The sequence below is a fragment of the Leptodactylus fuscus genome, chromosome 1 (genome assembly GCF_031893055.1).
Source record: "Leptodactylus fuscus isolate aLepFus1 chromosome 1, aLepFus1.hap2, whole genome shotgun sequence".
Lineage (NCBI taxonomy): Eukaryota > Metazoa > Chordata > Amphibia > Anura > Leptodactylidae > Leptodactylus > Leptodactylus fuscus.
Window position 1 is genome coordinate 286,946,160 of NC_134265.1, and position 17,058 is coordinate 286,963,217.

At 43.0% G+C, this 17,058-nt stretch overlaps 1 protein-coding gene across 1 annotated transcript; it reads left to right on the forward strand.

The window, feature by feature from the left end:
• Positions 1–7,922: 7,922 nt before the first annotated feature.
• Positions 7,923–13,647, forward strand: LOC142189639 (outer dynein arm-docking complex subunit 3-like). Its single transcript, XM_075262240.1, has 3 exons — positions 7,923–9,020; positions 9,097–9,360; positions 13,375–13,647. Exons 1-3 carry the CDS (start codon positions 7,923–7,925, stop codon positions 13,645–13,647), a joined length of 1,635 nt encoding a protein of 544 aa, XP_075118341.1.
• The last annotated feature ends 3,411 nt before the right edge of the window (positions 13,648–17,058 follow it).

Here is a 17,058-nt window from a genome sequence, read left to right on the forward strand (position 1 = left end):
AACAAATCAGAGCATCAGATCAGAGCAACCCTATTTGGATCTGCACCCTGCAGTCATCACATTTCAGACATCTTGTGGATTTAGAAACTTCAGCAAACTGTTTAATACGAGGACTGACCCAACAAGGGGAGCACTGGGAGCAACACCTTAATACTCAGCTACAGTCTCAGTGGATGCTTTTAAAACTGTACATCCAGCATCTAGAAAAAGTTGTAAATCCCTGTTCTTCATGAGTAAATTTTAGTTACTATGCAATCCTGTCTATTAGTCTCATTCCTGCACCTACTGCTGTGGACATTCCAACAACCAAGGCTTTTGCTACTAGTTTGTGCCCTGGGAAAACACTAGTCCCACCATAACACACCCTGCAGGCCCTCTCAGCACTGCAGCGGCCTAGGGGGAACACTAGAGGATCTGGCAGAGAGCCTTGTCACCATGACACTGTGATTTCTACTCCACATCTCCTGGCCTTCCTTCCAATGGAAAGCTACACTATTGCAGCAAAAATTGCTGTAAAAGGTAATGCTAGACATGAGATAAAGGTGTGAGAACAGCAGTGACTACAGAGCAAATAGAAGAAGGTAGTCTTGACTGATGAATTATATGTTCTATTACATGATTTTTTTATCATTTGCGTAGCATGTTGAATACCCATGGTAGGGATGGCATCAGTACGCATTATGAAAGGAGGGCAAGCCACCAGAGGTAGTGTAATGCTGTCAGTACTGTTATCTGAAGATCTGGGGTTTTGGCAGTCATGTCATGAAAACAACTAGCTACAACATTTTTGCAGACCAAGTCCACCTCTTCATGGCCACAGTATTCTCTAATGTCCTTCAAATTTCCCAGATCTGTAGAATGTGTTGGAAAAAGAAGTCCAATCTATGTGTCTGTCCTGCTAGAGTTGGAAAAAGAAGTCTAATCTATGTGTCTGTCCTGCTAGAGTTGGAACAAGAAGTCTAATCTATGTGTCTGTCCTGCCTAAGTTATCTAAGTTGTCAAAGCCTCTAGCACAGGGATAGGGAACCTTCGGCTCTCCAGCTGCTGTGAAACTACAACTCCCAACATGCTTCACTCACTTCCATGGGAGTTCCAAGAACAGGAGAGCAAGTATGCATGCTGGGAGTTGTAGTTTTGCAACAGCTGGAGAGCCGTACGTTCCCTATCCCTGCGGAGTCTAGCATATACAATTCTGTCCTTCACAAAGTGCCTCTGTAAGTGACATCAGCCTGAGAAGTGCCTATGAGGACCTGTGAAAGCACGCTCTCTGGAGTGATAAATCATGCTTTGCCATCTGCCAGTTTAATAGATGATAGATGCCTTGTGAATGTTTTCTGGCCAAATGCAGAATGAAGCAGGAATATGTTGTGGAGTTATATTTCAATGGTTTAGCTAGGCTTTTAGTCCAAGCAAAATGATATCTAAATACTGTAGTATAAAATTACATTGCAACTTTGTGGCAATTTCTGAGATTTTTTTGTGAAACACCAGAAATATTTTCATATATCATTCTATGCTATACTATATAAAAATTGCTATCCTATAGTGATCATACAGTTGTATGTAAGCTCAGATGATTTATCTGATGATTTATTTTCTTCTACATTGTCGGCTTGCTTGCTTTTTAGCTGTGTCCCATTAGTGCTATGATCAGTGACTGCCGCTCAGCTGTACAGTACAGTCCAATGAAATGTAGAGGTAGTCTGAAAACAATGTTAGCGATTGGCTGGGACATTTTATTAATGTCACGTCCTTAACATAATGAAGGGGATGCCCAAATGGATCCCGGGCATACGACCTCTAATGATCATACATTGAGGATAGAGGATAAATAGCTGATCAGTTGGGGCCAGAACTAACCGTGAGAGTGGTGTAGTTTTACCCCTGTAATGTATGTAGGCATGCCTCTGATGATCAGGATGTATCTGTGCTCCCATTCACTCCATAATACAAGGGGCACACCTACACCCAACTGGCAGCTGCAGTCCAAACCTATGGCTAAGGGATAAATATTCTTCATGTCATAAACCCTTTAATATATTTACAAGAAAGATGGAAGATCTTGTACAATAAAAAACAAGTATGAATTAAGTGGGAACCGTTTACCTTGCTTTAAGAAAATTTGTATTCTCGATGTAATTTTCCATTTTATTTCACATTTCAGACAGCTGTCACCGGCATCCTTCTACTTCCAGCATTTCATTGCATTTCGGATTATGTGCAGATGTCATTGACTAAATTAAATGATTGTAACAGGTGTCTGGTGGCGCTGGCAATGTGCATAACGTGTTATCTAGTTGACATATGCCAATGATGGGAAAGGACAATTTTTACATTTAAATACGGTATTTTTCATTCTCATGAAAGTGTATGATTTTCCTCGACGAACTTCAGGCAGACATTTTCACGCCTGTTTTTATACAGTAGGTTTGATTCATCTTTATATGTCAGCTCTTTTCACATGGGCTGAATTTGTAGTGCTCACTTGTCACATAATCATGGATGTCATTAATCACATTTACTCTTTCTTTTAGAGCTATAGACATGACTGATGGGCGCTGTAATATAAAGTCACTTTAATCACTTTTCTACAAATAAAACTAATGCTTCATTAATGTTCAGCTGAAATAATCCAAGTCCCATCAGTGTTTTTAACCTTAAATATCTATTGACATGATGTCTTGCTTTGAAATATGTCTAATTTCCATAGAACATTACGTACTGTTCAGGCATGTCCTTCATTTCACAATGTTTTATTTTCTTTTACCAGTAATGGGTAAGGCAACAGTTCCTTCACAGTCTTAGGAGTAATTTACTAGTCATTGAGTTTTATATCTGAATGAGTCCTAGCCACCATGTCTTAGGTTATAAGGTTGCACAGATTGACTTATGATAAATGTCTTCTATAAATATATAATATATCTTGACTGGCCTTTCTCATGATTTGATCCAGAAAACGTCCATTACTGTAATAGCACTAAACAGATCAATAACTTGGGTATCCTTGACAAAAAGTCTTAAAGGGGTATTCCCATCTCAAGGATCCTATCTATACTGGTAGCTTATGTAAATTGAAGACTTTTCCTAAATATATGGCTTTTGCAATGCTGCTTTGTTTGCCTGCTATGTGAAATTATTCCTCCCATTGTTTACACAGAGTTTCCATAACCGCAGACCTGTGACATAGGACAAGCGATGTCACTCACTGCTCCCACTGTTATCTATATCTCTGCCAGCAGGACAACCAGTTCAGCTAATTGGCAGATTGCTGATAAAGCCAGGTCTGTTATCTCTCTATTTAAACACACAGATAACAACAAGTCCTCCTCTAAAGCATGTGCATATTATCTGATCTACATAAGTATTGTGATACTTCATAGCGTCCCATTCAGTAAGCTGGGAGGTAGGTGTGTGTGTGTGTGTGTGGTGACAGGAAGTGAAGAAAAGGAGACAGCAGGCAAACTGCTGAAACAGGGTTATTGGAAAATCCCTTTAAAGGTAGTTGAGCAGTCTTGAGCAAGTAGAAATCTACATATTGTAACTATTTTTTAGCAACACCCCACAAATGAAAACTATCAAGGTGATCAGAGAACAGCTGAAAGCAGGCTTCAATGTCTGCCTTTGCCAAGAGGGCTCCTAAATATAACATCCACACTCATGCCACTTCTATTAACCCTTTAAGGATGCAGGGTAGTTTGTACATTAATTCTCTCTGCACTACATAGAAGTGCAGAACATTGTACATTAGTACCTATGATAACTGTGTATAGGCAGTCAGAAAGCTCTGGCATGGCCTTCAGGCTGCCATGGTAGCCCCTCTTATTGTGGAGGGGGGGGGTAGCTGGAGGGGGACATGTCTGCCTCTAGTTGCCCCCAATTTAATGTCTCCCTCCAGTTGCTCTAGTTTAATGTCCCACTCTATTTGTCCCCAGTTTAAACTGGGGCACAAGGAGAAGGACTTCATATTGTGGGGCAATTGGAGGGGAATATTATAATGTAAGGATCATATAATGTTAGGGTAACTATAGGAGCATTATACTTTGTGGGGGTACAAAGAAAAATGGGTGAGAATGTTCAGCGTCAATGTAGAAGTGGGCGTTGTTAAATTTCCCAACCTTTGCAAGTTGGAAGGTATGCTGGAAGTAATGCTGTAGATACAGCTTCTGTGCCCACGACATTACAGTGACGTGCTATTATAGTGCTGAGCATTAACTATACGCTCAATGCAACATAATAATACAGCACCGAGGGGGGAAGGGGTTAAAGGACAAAACAAAGTTCTAGGTCAATAGCATTTTGATCAAGGACTGCAGTATACTGTAGAGAATAAGTAGTTGACAATTTATTGGTCAACTTGGGATCCAAGCACGTGGCTGGTTACCTTTTATTAAATTCTTTTGAAAGCAATGTGACAAAAAAAGTGATTCTATCTTCTTTGTTTTTACAGCATTGAACATACAGGATAAATATGTATTATTTTCATAGGATGGGTTGGCTGTTGGATGCATCAATACCAAATTTGCATTACTTTACATTTTTTCCCCAGTAAGAAAAATTTAGGTTGAGGCCCCACGTTGCGGAAACGTAGCCTTTTTTTGTTGCAGATTTTGCTGCGTTTTTTTTTAGCCAAGGTCAAGAATGGCTACAAAAGGAATGGGAAATATATAGGAAGCTCTTATATTTCTACCTTCTGCACAATCCACTTCTGACTTTGGCTCAAAACCCACAGCACAATCTGCAACAAAAAAAATCTGCGTTTCCGCAACATGGGGCTTCAGCTTTAAATAGAGAATTAATAAGAACAAAGATAGCTTGCTCACAAGATGTGGATTACAATGTCCAAAACAAATTACCTATTGATAGATTAAGGCAGAGAGATTATCCTAATTGGACTCTTGAACGTGCTAGAAATATTGCAAGTAATAGAACTCTGTCATCACTATTATTGGATTCTAAATCTCAACAAAATCGATCTCTGCAAAATAATATAACAAGATTGTCAAAATATTCGAACAGAACTTACCAATATTATGTCAAGATCCAGTGACCAACAAAATTTTATCAACATTTTTATCAACGCTATAGAGGCACAAGTGAAGGGCACCATCTTTCTTTAGCATAGAGAACAGAGTAGATAGTAGGAATCAGCTAATAAAGCAACTAAGTTGCCGGTGACATGAGTGGAGCTTCATTCAGCAAGATGACTGTGAGGTAGTCACACTTTATACATTGTTTATTTTCAGTAGACTTTTTGGTAGAGACCAAGTTACCGACCGGTGTTACCGACTGTGTCCTGAGATGTCAGGAGTTAAACTGTCTGGACTGTTGAGATGGAGACTTTTCATGTTACTGTTGCTGATAAACATTGATGTATTAGTCACTCTGTTTGATTCTCTCTGCAGGCAAAGTTAGCAATGGTTGCCAAGTAGACTACTGGGAGGTTATGTGTGGAAGTAAGGGGAATCTCTCAGGTGTGCTGCTGAAGACAAGGGAGCTATGTACTACAAGTTACTTCCTGGTTGTGTGGACTGAAAGTTTAGCATTTGTCCTGTATGGCTATGAAGATATTCCTGACAACTGGCCAGTAAAATAACAGGCAGGAGCACTGATAACACCACGTATCCACAGACTGACTGTTTGTGGGCAATGCTCATAAAATATCTATTCTCTGTATCAAAGGGATTCCTTTATACTGAGATGTGCAGCAAAGACTGGGCCCCATAGCAAACTTTTAACTTGGAACCCCCACCCCTCTACGGCATAGTGCCCCCTTTGCTGGCCCCCACACAGTATTATGTCCCATTTACAGTATACTATCCCAGAATGGCCCCTCCACACAATATAATGTCTGATAGCGGTTCCTCCAGAAAATATTATGTCCCATGGCAGCTTCTGCACAAAGCAAAATGTCTCATAGCGGCCTCTCCACACAGTAAAATATCTCATAAAGGCCCCTCTGCACAGATTAATGTCTCACAGTACCCCCTACACACAATATAATGTCCTATAGTCGTCCCTCCACACAGTATGATGTTTAATAGGGGCTCCTTACCGGACTCTCCGCACACTATGTCCCATAGCAACCTCTCCATACAGTACAATGTCTAATAGCGGCCCTCTACACAGTATAATGTCCTTTTCAGTCCCTCCACACAGTATAATGTCCCATAGTGGCCCCTGAACACATCATAATGTCCCATAGCGGCCCCTCCACATAATATAATGCCCCATAGCGGCCTCCATACAGTATAATGTCCTACAGTGGCCCCTATGGTGTCCAAATCAAATATTGCAAACATTTTGGACTTTTATTATACTCTGGGGTCTTTTCAGAACTCAAAGAATAATGATTGGAGGCTCATGGGAGGTGACAAACATAAAAAAACCAGTATTATTTACCACTCCTGGGCTCTGGCGTAACTCGCTGCTATCTTTGGCCTACTTCAATGACGTCGCAGACGTGGGTTACGTTGGCGTCTTTATGTGTCATGGCACCGGCTTGACCCATTAAAGAAACCCAGACAGAAGGGAGCCGCCACGGAGCCCTGGAGAGGTAAGTAACACTGATTTTAATGTTTGATCAGCTCCACTGGTTTCCCAATCACTATACTCACTCCTGGCTCTGAAGAAACCCCGCCTTGGTTGAATGGAAGTGCAAAAAGTGAATTTCAGCAATGTGATATTAGACACACAGGCGCCCTTGGAAGGCAGAAGGGGAAGCAAAGGCAGACATGAATAGGAACTGGGATCAATAAGAAAATAGGACTCCAGCAGGTAACAGCCTATTTAGAGATAAAAAAAGGCAGCAGGGGTCCACCGGGCCATCTTAGGTAGCGGGCCCCATAGCAGCCTCTACAGCTATTATGGTGATAGTTGCACCACTGATATGCAGTTTAATGGTGACATCAATAAGGGATGAAGTAGCTGACATCTCATACTGACATCTGTTTAGGATTAAAAGAAATCAATGAATATAGCGGATAGCCTTGGGTAAAACTATGTAACAAAGCAAGGTAAGACACTGGATTTATAACTAACAAATGTAGCAATTATTAGTAGTACATTTACAAAATCAAAAGCATACAATACTTCTTTTCCAGACATAAATTTTTAACAATCTCAGGTAAAATAAACTGTAATATTATATGACACTCACATAATTGTGTTCCGCTATCTGTGCTTTTAGGGGGGAAGGATTATCAAGACTAGAGTTTAGCATGCTGCCCTGTGCCTGCACTGAAGCCTAGGCTAGCTTATTTGTTTTAAATTCTGATTTTATTTCAATTTTTCAAATTTTTACAAACATACAAATGCAAGAGACGTAGGCAGATATGATTAGGAAAAAATGGGAATCGTCAAGTTTAAAAAAAGAAGTAACAAAGAGTAACATAACATCTTGCCGTAAATGGTAAGGGGGAAATAACAAAATTAGTTGTCATATTCTTGAATAAAAATAAGCAAAAGTCTCAATTACATTGCTGAATCAAGAGTAAGTATATAAACCAGAAGGTAGTTTAGGTTGGGCCTAGGCTAGCTTATGACTGGCATAGAGTTCAGGCATCAATTATACCAGTAAACTGACATAACTAATCATAAATCTGAAGATGCTTGTGGCTCCTGTCCACACCATGCCCCCTCCCTACACTCCCATTCTGGAAAATTACAAGTGCAACACATAATACAAACGAATATTCATGTGATATTACTATGCGGGTGAAGCCCTATGTTAATGTGTAGTCGGAGTTACTTCTGGTGTTCCAGTGCTGTAGTGCAGAGTTCTTTCAATGACATCATAAATAGGTGTGGGGCTGCAGGTAACAGTGTTTGTGACATCATAAAGCAGTGTTAACAGCTGTTCCTTCTTAGAACATTAGGGAAACAGCTAGTTCCTGACCACATGTGAAGACACAATACACTTTTTAATGCTCTCAACAGGCATTTCTAGAATGGATTACCCTTCTGCCACCAGCACTAAGAACATCAGAACTTGTAAAGAGTGGGGCAGGATGGTGAATAGTAACCTGAGATCTCGGGCAGATGGTAAGTCAGCCATGTCTAAAACTCCATCGCTTTTTGAAACAAAGTCATCAATTCAAGACCAAATGTCGGCATTAAAGCAAAAGATAAAGATACTAGAATATGATCATAATGTATATCAAGAGAGTACTAGCCACACCATCAAGGAAAATCAGGAGACAATAAAGCTTCTTCAACAGGAGAACAAGAAACTGAGCAAAGAATTAGTTCAGGAGAAGCAGAGACAGGCAGACAGGGAAGCAAAGTGCGCACAAGTTGTTCTCCAGCTCAAAGAGAGTAAGCTACATGAAAACATCAAGCACCATAATGCCCTAAGTCACCAGGCACAAGTCCGTGTAAAACGCCTTGAGGAGCTAGAATCACTACTCCAACAGTATGCTACCTTTAGCCAAAATAATAAAACCAACACAGATGAAAATACTCAGTACCTTCTAGAAAATAAACTAGCAGAGACACGACTAAAATTACAGGATATCGAACACATCAACAGTGTTTATAGCAAAATTACCAACCATATACAGGAGGAAATGCCAACATTTCAACCACAGATTCAACAAACAGAGGCTGAAATCCTCTTGTTCAAAAATGAGATAAAAGATCTAAAAACAAAGAAGCAGAATGTGATAATGTCACGGAATAAAGCCTTGGCAGAATATCAACACCTGAAGAAGGAATATCGATCCAAACGTAGTAACACACACCAGAACCTGCGTCATTTGACTTATCAGGCCATTGAGAGACGTCATTATCAGAAGAAACAAGCCAAAAGTGTAGTTAAAATTGAACATTCAACTATTTACAGCTATGAGATTTCTCTTCCACAAGAGGAGGAAGAAAGGATTTATACCATTGAAGATGAACTAGACGTGATGAAGGAGGTTATATGTACAACTAATAAATGTGAAGTGCTGCAATCTTTCACCAACCAAGTGGAGACACGCAAAAATCTGGAGAAAAAGAAGTTACAGGCTGAAACTACTCTGGTAAGTTGGGAGGAAATTTTCTATTTATGCTTTTTATGTAGTTAATATTTAGTAGAGATTTGTCTTTCCATGATAGAGTGAATTAAAAGATAAACTGGAAAAAGTGGATAAAGTTCTCCAGGAACAAAAGTACTCGAAACAATCAAAAGTGGAAGCCCAGCTGTCCAAAGAACTAAAGGCTTTGGAAGAGCTCCGAACTCAACTGCAGCTAGAATCCCAAAATAAAGACAAGTGTAAGATGGAGAAAGAGAAAACTGCTAAAGCCCTAGATAAAGCAATATCTGAAGTGAAGCGCTTAGACAAGAGACTCGAGAATATTAAGTTACCTGAGAATTTTTCAGTGCAGAATAGAGATGAGCGAACAGTGTTCTATCGAACACATGTTCGATCGGATATCAGGGTGTTCGCCATGTTCGAATCGAATCGAACACCACGTGGTAAAGTGCGCCAAAATTCGATTCCCCTCCCACCTTCTCTGGCGCCTTTTTGCACCAATAACAGCGCAGGGGAGGTGGGACAGGAACTACGACACCGGGGGCATTGAAAAAAATTGGAAAAAGTCATTGGCTGCCGAAATCAGGTGACCTCCATTTTAGACGAATAGTGGATTTCAAATCCGGGTCATATGAGAATGTGAACTTTGTGACTATGAGACAGGGATAGCTGTACAGGCAGGGATAGCTAGGGATAACCTTTATTTAGGGGGGAATGTTATTAAAAATAACTTTTTGGGGCTCTATCGGGTGTGTAATTGTGATTTTTGTGAGATAAACTTTTTCCCATAGGGATGCATTGGCCAGCGCTGATTGGCCGAATTCCGTACTCTGGCCAATCAGTGCTGGCCAATGCATTCTATTAGCTTGATGAAGCAGAGTGTGCACAAGGGTTCAAGCGCACCCTCGGCTCTGATGTAGCAGAGCCGAGGCTGCACAAGGGTTCAAGCGCACCCTCGGCTCTGATGTAGGAGAGCCGAGGGTGCACTTGAACCCTTGTGCACCCTCAGCTCTGCTACATCAGAGCCGAGGGTGCGCTTGAACCCTTGTGCACACTCTGCTTCATCAAGCTAATAGAATGCATTGGCCAGCGCTGATTGGCCAATGTATTCTATTATCCTGATGAAGTAGAGCTGAATGTGTGTGCTAAGCACACACATTCAGCTCTACTTCATCGGGCTAATAGAATGCATTGGCCAGCGCTGATTGGCCAGAGTACGGAACTCGACCAATCAGCGCTGGCTCTGCTGGAGGAGGCGGAGTCTAAGATCGCTCCACACCAGTCTCCATTCAGGTCCGACCTTAGACTCCGCCTCCTCCGGCAGAGCCAGCGCTGATTGGCCGAAGGCTGGCCAATGCATTCCTATGCGAATGCAGACTTAGCAGTGCTGAGTCAGTTTTGCTCAACTACACATCTGATGCACACTCGGCACTGCTACATCAGATGTAGCAATCTGATGTAGCAGAGCCGAGGGTGCACTAGAACCCCTGTGCAAACTCAGTTCACGCTAATAGAATGCATTGGCCAGCGCTGATTGGCCAATGCATTCTATTAGCCCGATGAAGTAGAGCTGAATGTGTGTGCTAAGCACACACATTCAGCACTGCTTCATCACGCCAATACAATGCATTAGCCAGTGCTGATTGGCCAGAGTACGGAATTCGGCCAATCAGCGCTGGCTCTGCTGGAGGAGGCGGAGTCTAAGGTCGGACCTGAATGGAGACTGGTGTGGAGCGATCTTAGACTCCGCCTCCTCCAGCAGAGCCAGCGCTGATTGGTCGAGTTCCGTACTCTGGCCAATCAGCGCTGGCCAATGCATTCTATTAGCCCGATGAAGTAGAGCTGAATGTGTGTGCTTAGCACACACATTCAGCTCTACTTCATCAGGCTAATAGAATACATTGGCCAATCAGCGCTGGCCAATGCATTCTATTAGCTTGATGAAGCAGAGTGTGCACAAGGGTTCAAGCGCACCCTCGGCTCTGATGTAGCAGAGCTGAGGGTGCACAAGGGTTCAAGTGCACCCTCGGCTCTCCTACATCAGAGCCGAGGGTGCGCTTGAACCCTTGTGCAGCCTCAGCTCTGCTACATCAGAGCCGAGGGTGCGCTTGAACCCTTGTGCACACTCTGCTTCATCAAGCTAATAGAATGCATTGGCCAGCGCTGATTGGCCAGAGTACGGAATTCGGCCAATCAGCGCTGGCTCTGCTGGAGGAGGCGGAGTCTAAGATCGCTCCACACCAGTCTCCATTCAGGTCCGACCTTAGACTCCGCCTCCTCCAGCAGAGCCAGCGCTGATTGGCCGAATTCCGTACTCCCGCCAATCAGCACTGGCTAATGCATTGTATTGGCGTGATGAAGCAGTGCTGAATGTGTGTGCTTAGCACACACATTCAGCTCTACTTCATCGGGCTAATAGAATGCATTGGCCAATCAGCGCTGGCCAATGCATTCTATTAGCGTGAACTGAGTTTGCACAGGGGTTCTAGTGCACCCTCGGCTCTGCTACATCAGATTGCTACATCTGATGTAGCAGTGCCGAGTGTGCATCAGATGTGTAGTTGAGCAAAACTGACTCAGCACTGCTAAGTCTGCATTCGCATAGGAATGCATTGGCCAGCCTTCGGCCAATCAGCGCTGGCTCTGCCGGAGGAGGCGGAGTCTAAGGTCGGACCTGAATGGAGACTGGTGTGGAGCGATCTTAGACTCCGCCTCCTCCAGCAGAGCCAGCGCTGATTGGCCGAATTCCGTACTCTGGCCAATCAGCACTGGCTAATGCATTGTATTGGCGTGATGAAGCAGTGCTGAATGTGTGTGCTTAGCACACACATTCAGCTCTACTTCATTGGGCTAATAGAATGCATTGGCCAGCGCTGATTGGCCAGAGTACGGAATTCGGCCAATCAGCGCTGGCTCTGCTGGAGGAGGCGGAGTCTAAGATCGCTCCACACCAGTCTCCATTCAGGTCCGACCTTAGACTCCGCCTCCTCCAGCAGAGCCAGCGCTGATTGGCCGAATTCCGTACTCTGGCCAATCAGCACTGGCTAATGCATTGTATTGGAGTGATGAAGCAGTGCTGAATGTGTGTGCTTAGCACACACATTCAGCTCTACTTCATCGGGCTAATAGAATGCATTGGCCAGCGCTGATTGGCCGAATTCCGTACTCTGGCCAATCAGCACTGGCTAATGCATTGTATTGGCGTGATGAAGCAGTGCTGAATGTGTGTGCTTAGCACACACATTCAGCTCTACTTCATCGGGCTAATAGAATGCATTGGCCAGCGCTGATTGGCCAGAGTACGGAATTCGGCCAATCAGCGCTGGCTCTGCTGGAGGAGGCGGAGTCTAAGATCGCTCCACACCAGTCTCCATTCAGGTCCGACCTTAGACTCCGCCTCCTCCAGCAGAGCCAGCGCTGATTGGCCAAATTCCGTACTCTGGCCAATCAGCACTGGCTAATGCATTGTATTGGCGTGATGAAGCAGTGCTGAATGTGTGTGCTTAGCACACACATTCAGCTCTACTTCATCGGGCTAATAGAATGCATTGGCCAGCGCTGATTGGCCGAATTCCGTACTCTGGCCAATCAGCACTGGCTAATGCATTGTATTGGCGTGATGAAGCAGTGCTGAATGAGTGTGCTTAGCACACACATTCAGCTCTACTTCATCGGGCTAATAGAATGCATTGGCCAATCAGCGCTGGCCAATGCATTCTATTAGCGTGAACTGAGTTTGCACAGGGGTTCTAGTGCACCCTCGGCTCTGCTACATCAGATTGCTACATCTGATGTAGCAGTGCCGAGTGTGCATCAGATGTGTAGTTGAGCAAAACTGACTCAGCACTGCTAAGTCTGCATTCGCATAGGAATGCATTGGCCAGCCTTCGGCCAATCAGCGCTGGCTCTGCCGGAGGAGACGGAGTCTAAGGTCGGACCTGAATGGAGACTGGTGTGGAGCTATCTTAGACTCCGCCTCCTCCAGCAGAGCCAGCGCTGATTGGTCGAGTTCCGTACTCTGGCCAATCAGCACTGGCCAATGCATTTCTATGGGGAAAAGTTAGCTTGCGAAAATCGCAAACTGACAGCGATTTCCATGAAATAAAGTGACTTTTATGCCCCCAGACATGCTTCCCCTGCTGTCCCAGTGTCATTCCAGGGTGTTGGTATCATTTCCTGGGGTGTCATAGTGGACTTGGTGACCCTCCAGACACGAATTTGGGTTTCCCCCTTAACGAGTTTATGTTCCCCATAGACTATAATGGGGTTCGAAACCCATTCGAACACTCGAACAGTGAGCGGCTGTTCGAATCGAATTTCGAACCTCGAACATTTTAGTGTTCGCTCATCTCTAGTGCAGAATCTTCCCCTAGACCCCCAAGTTTTGGATCTCTTAGACAGCCTTGGCCAAAAAATGCAGAGTCTCCAAAAACACTTAAAAGAGCAAGACATTGAAGAAATCTATAGAGAGATGGAGGAAGAAGAAATTTTAGATATTGTTGAACTCAATCTTCCGTCAACTAACTTGCGTACCAAACTACCGTCAGAGGAACAGGAAAAGTCTGACACTGAAGACAGTGGAGAGGACTGTGAGGTGCTGACTACAGAAAGTGAGAAATGGGTGTCAAAGTGAGACAGAGACGTGAACTGCATCTTAATGCTCGTTGTACTTATCCCACATGATAATATTATATCTAGGAATCTGATAAATATTCTTCACTAGCTGTTACCCGCGACTTCGTCTGCGGTGATTGTAGAAGTGGGTATATACAGGCTCGGGTAGGGTTTTCGTACTGTGTATAAGGGATGGGATATGAAAAGTAACTTTGTATCTTGTTGTTGCTGTAATTCAGAAAATACGTGAGACTTTTGTGTTGAAGGTAATTTGTATTTGAACTGCTATACGGTGTTGTGAGAAACTTTACATAGTGACTTTGGGACAGAAGTATTTGAAGTTAACCCTTTCCCGCCGATGGCATTTTTTGATTTTCGTTTTTGACTCCCCTCCTTCTAAACCCCATAACTTTTTTATTTCTCCGCTCCCAGAGTCATATGAAGTCTTAATTTTTCCTGGGACAAATTTTTCTTCATGATGCCACCATTATTTATTCTATTTAATGTACTGGGAAGCAGGGAAAAAATTGTGAATGGGGTGGATTTGAAGAAAAAATGCAGTTCTGCAACTTTCTTACGGGCTTTGGTTTTACGGCGTTCACTGTGCAACCAAAATGACATGTCCCCTGTATTCTGTGTTTCGTTACGACTCCGGGGATACCAAATTTATATGGTTTTATTTACATTTTGACCCCTTAAAAAAATCCCAAACTGTGTTAAAAAATTATTTTTTGAAAAGTCGCCATATTCTGACAGCCGTAACTTTTTTATACGTGCGTGTACGGGGATGTATAGGGCGTCTTTTTTTGCGGGACCGGGTGTACTTTGTAGTTCTACCATTTTCGGTTAATGTTATTGCTTTGATCACTTTTTATTCAATTTTTTATCAGAATCAAAACAGTGAAAAAATGGCGGTTTGGCACTTTTGACCATTTTTCCCGCTACGGCGTTTACCGAACAGGAAAAATATTTGTATATCTTTGTAGAGCGGGCGATTTCGGACGTGGGGATACCTAACGTGTATGTGTTTCACAGTGTTTAACTACTTGTATATGTGTTCTAGGGAAAGGGGGGTGATTTGAATTTTTAATCCTTTTTATTTATTTTTTTTATATTTTTCTACTTTTTGTAAACTTTTTTTTTGCATTTATTAGACCGCCTAGGGGTATTGACATGGGTGGGCGGTGTCGTGGATTGTCAGAGCAGTGGGGGTCGGCAAACATGGCTGCTCCAGAGCGTTAAAGAGAGCCTCCTGGAGTATCGTTAAGGTGAGGGGCAAAGTGGTAAAGTATATGTATATGTGATTGTGTGGGGTTAGGGGTGAGGCTGAAGAGGGCAATAGGAATTTTGTGGCTTGCTATGGTCCAAAGTGTGTGAGATTACAGAGATGGTGGTGTGAGTTTGGGTTTTGTGGGGGTCCTGGCACAAACGTATGTGTGCTATTGTGACAAAAAGTAGCCTATTGCGCAATCGGGTGTATTAACTATGTTTGTGGAAAATTTCAGCCAAATCGGTGGAGCGGTTTTTCCGTGATTGAGGAACAAACATCCGAACATCCAAACTCACAAACCCACAAACTTTCACATTTATAATATTAATAGGATTCTTCACATTAGCTTTAATAAAACACTATTAAACATGTGGTTATGGTGACAATGGTTATCCACTGGGAAATCCTTTCAAGGGCGGGAGTTAGAAAAGCTTATATTGACAGTTAGAATGAGTTAATGTACCAAGTCAATATTTGCAGTGTTTACCCTTCTTCTTCAGGACCTCTGCAAGTTCTCAATGAGATTAAGATCTGGGGAGTTTCCAGGCCATGGACCTAAAATCTCTATGTTTTGTTCCCTGAGCCATTTAGTTATCACCTTTGCTTTATGGCAAGGTGCTCTATCATGCTGGAAAAGGCATTGTTGATCGCCAAACTGCTCTTGGACGGTTGGGAGAAGTTGATCTTGGAGGACATTCTGGTACCATTCTTTATTCATGGCTGTGTTTTTAGGCAAGACTGTGAGAGAGCCGATTCCCTTGGCTGAGAAGCAACCCCACACATGAATGGTTTCATGATGCTTTACAGTTGGCATGAGACAAGACTGGTGGTAGCGCTCACCTCGTCTTCTCCGAATGGGCTGTTTTCCAGATGTCCCAAACAATCGAAAAGGGGATTCATCAGAGAAAATGACTTTACCCCAGTTATCAGCAGTTCTCTCCCTGTACCTTTTGCAGAATATCAGTCTGTCCCTGATGTTTTTTCTGGAGAGAAGTGGCTTCTTCGCTGCCCTCCTTGAGACCAGGCCTTGCTCCAAGAGTCTCCGCCTCACAGTGCGTGCAGATGCAGATGCCTCACACCTGCCTGCTGCCATTCCTGAGCAAGCTCTGCACTGCTGGTAACCCGATCCCGCAGCTGAACCACTTTTAAGAGATGGTCCTGGCGCTTGCTGGTCTTTCTTGGGCACCCTGGAGCCTTTTTGCCATCAATGGAATCTCTCTCCTTGAAGTTCTTGATGATGCGATAGATTGTTGATTGAGGTGCAATCTTTCTAGCTGCCATACTCTTCTCTGTTAGGCCATTTTTGTGCGATGCAATGATGACTGCATGTGTTTCTTTAGAGATAACCATGGTTAACAGAAGAGAAACAATGATGCCAAGCACCAGCCTCCTTTTAAAGTGTCCAGTGGTGTCATTCTTACTTAATCATGACAGATTGATCTTCAGCCCTGTCCTCATCAACACCCACACCTGTGTTAATGGAGCAATCACTGAAACGATGTTAGCTGGTCCTTTTAAGGCAGGGCTGCAATGATGTTGAAATGTGTTTTGGGGGATAAAGTTAATTTTCTTGGCAAATATTGACTTTGCAAGTAATTCCTGTTAAGCTGATCACTCTTTATAACATTCTGGAGTATATGCAAATTGCCATTAGAAAAACTGAAGCAGTAGACTTTGTAACAATTTATATTTGTATCATTCTCAAAACTTTTGGCCATGACTGTAGTGATCATCTGTCAGCTCCTGGCAGTCCTATTGAAAGGAAAATCCTTCTCTGGCCAGACACTTCTTCTGCAATAGAAGAAGAATGGCCATAGAACAGCTCTCTATTCTGGCAGAAAGGGAAAAAGGGATCCACTGTCGCCAACTTCAAATGCCCTTATAACACATATAGACAATAATTCTGTTATTATACAATCCCTTTAAAAGCACAAGTCACAGGGTCATGCTAACGCTTAAAGCAAGAACCATGCTTAAAGGGGAAGTCCATCATTTTTTTTTTTTTTTTTTTTCATTTATGGCCTACCCTTAGAATTGGCCATACATTTCTGATCAGCTGTGTGGAGATGGACCTAGTCTTTATACTATATAGTGCTCAGAGCCGGAAGCAGATGGCCAGGTACTACAGCTCTGCAATGACTGAATATAACAGACTATTAT

Coding starts and splice junctions, on each gene's coding strand:
- LOC142189639 (XM_075262240.1), top strand. CDS start 7,923: ATGCTCTCAACAGGCATTTCTAGAATGGATTACCCTTCTGCCACCAGC. Junction 9,021..9,096: donor TACAGGCTGAAACTACTCTG/GTAAGTTGGGAG, acceptor TTTCCATGATAG/AGTGAATTAAAAGATAAACT. Junction 9,361..13,374: donor AGTTACCTGAGAATTTTTCA/GTGCAGAATAGA, acceptor TCTCTAGTGCAG/AATCTTCCCCTAGACCCCCA.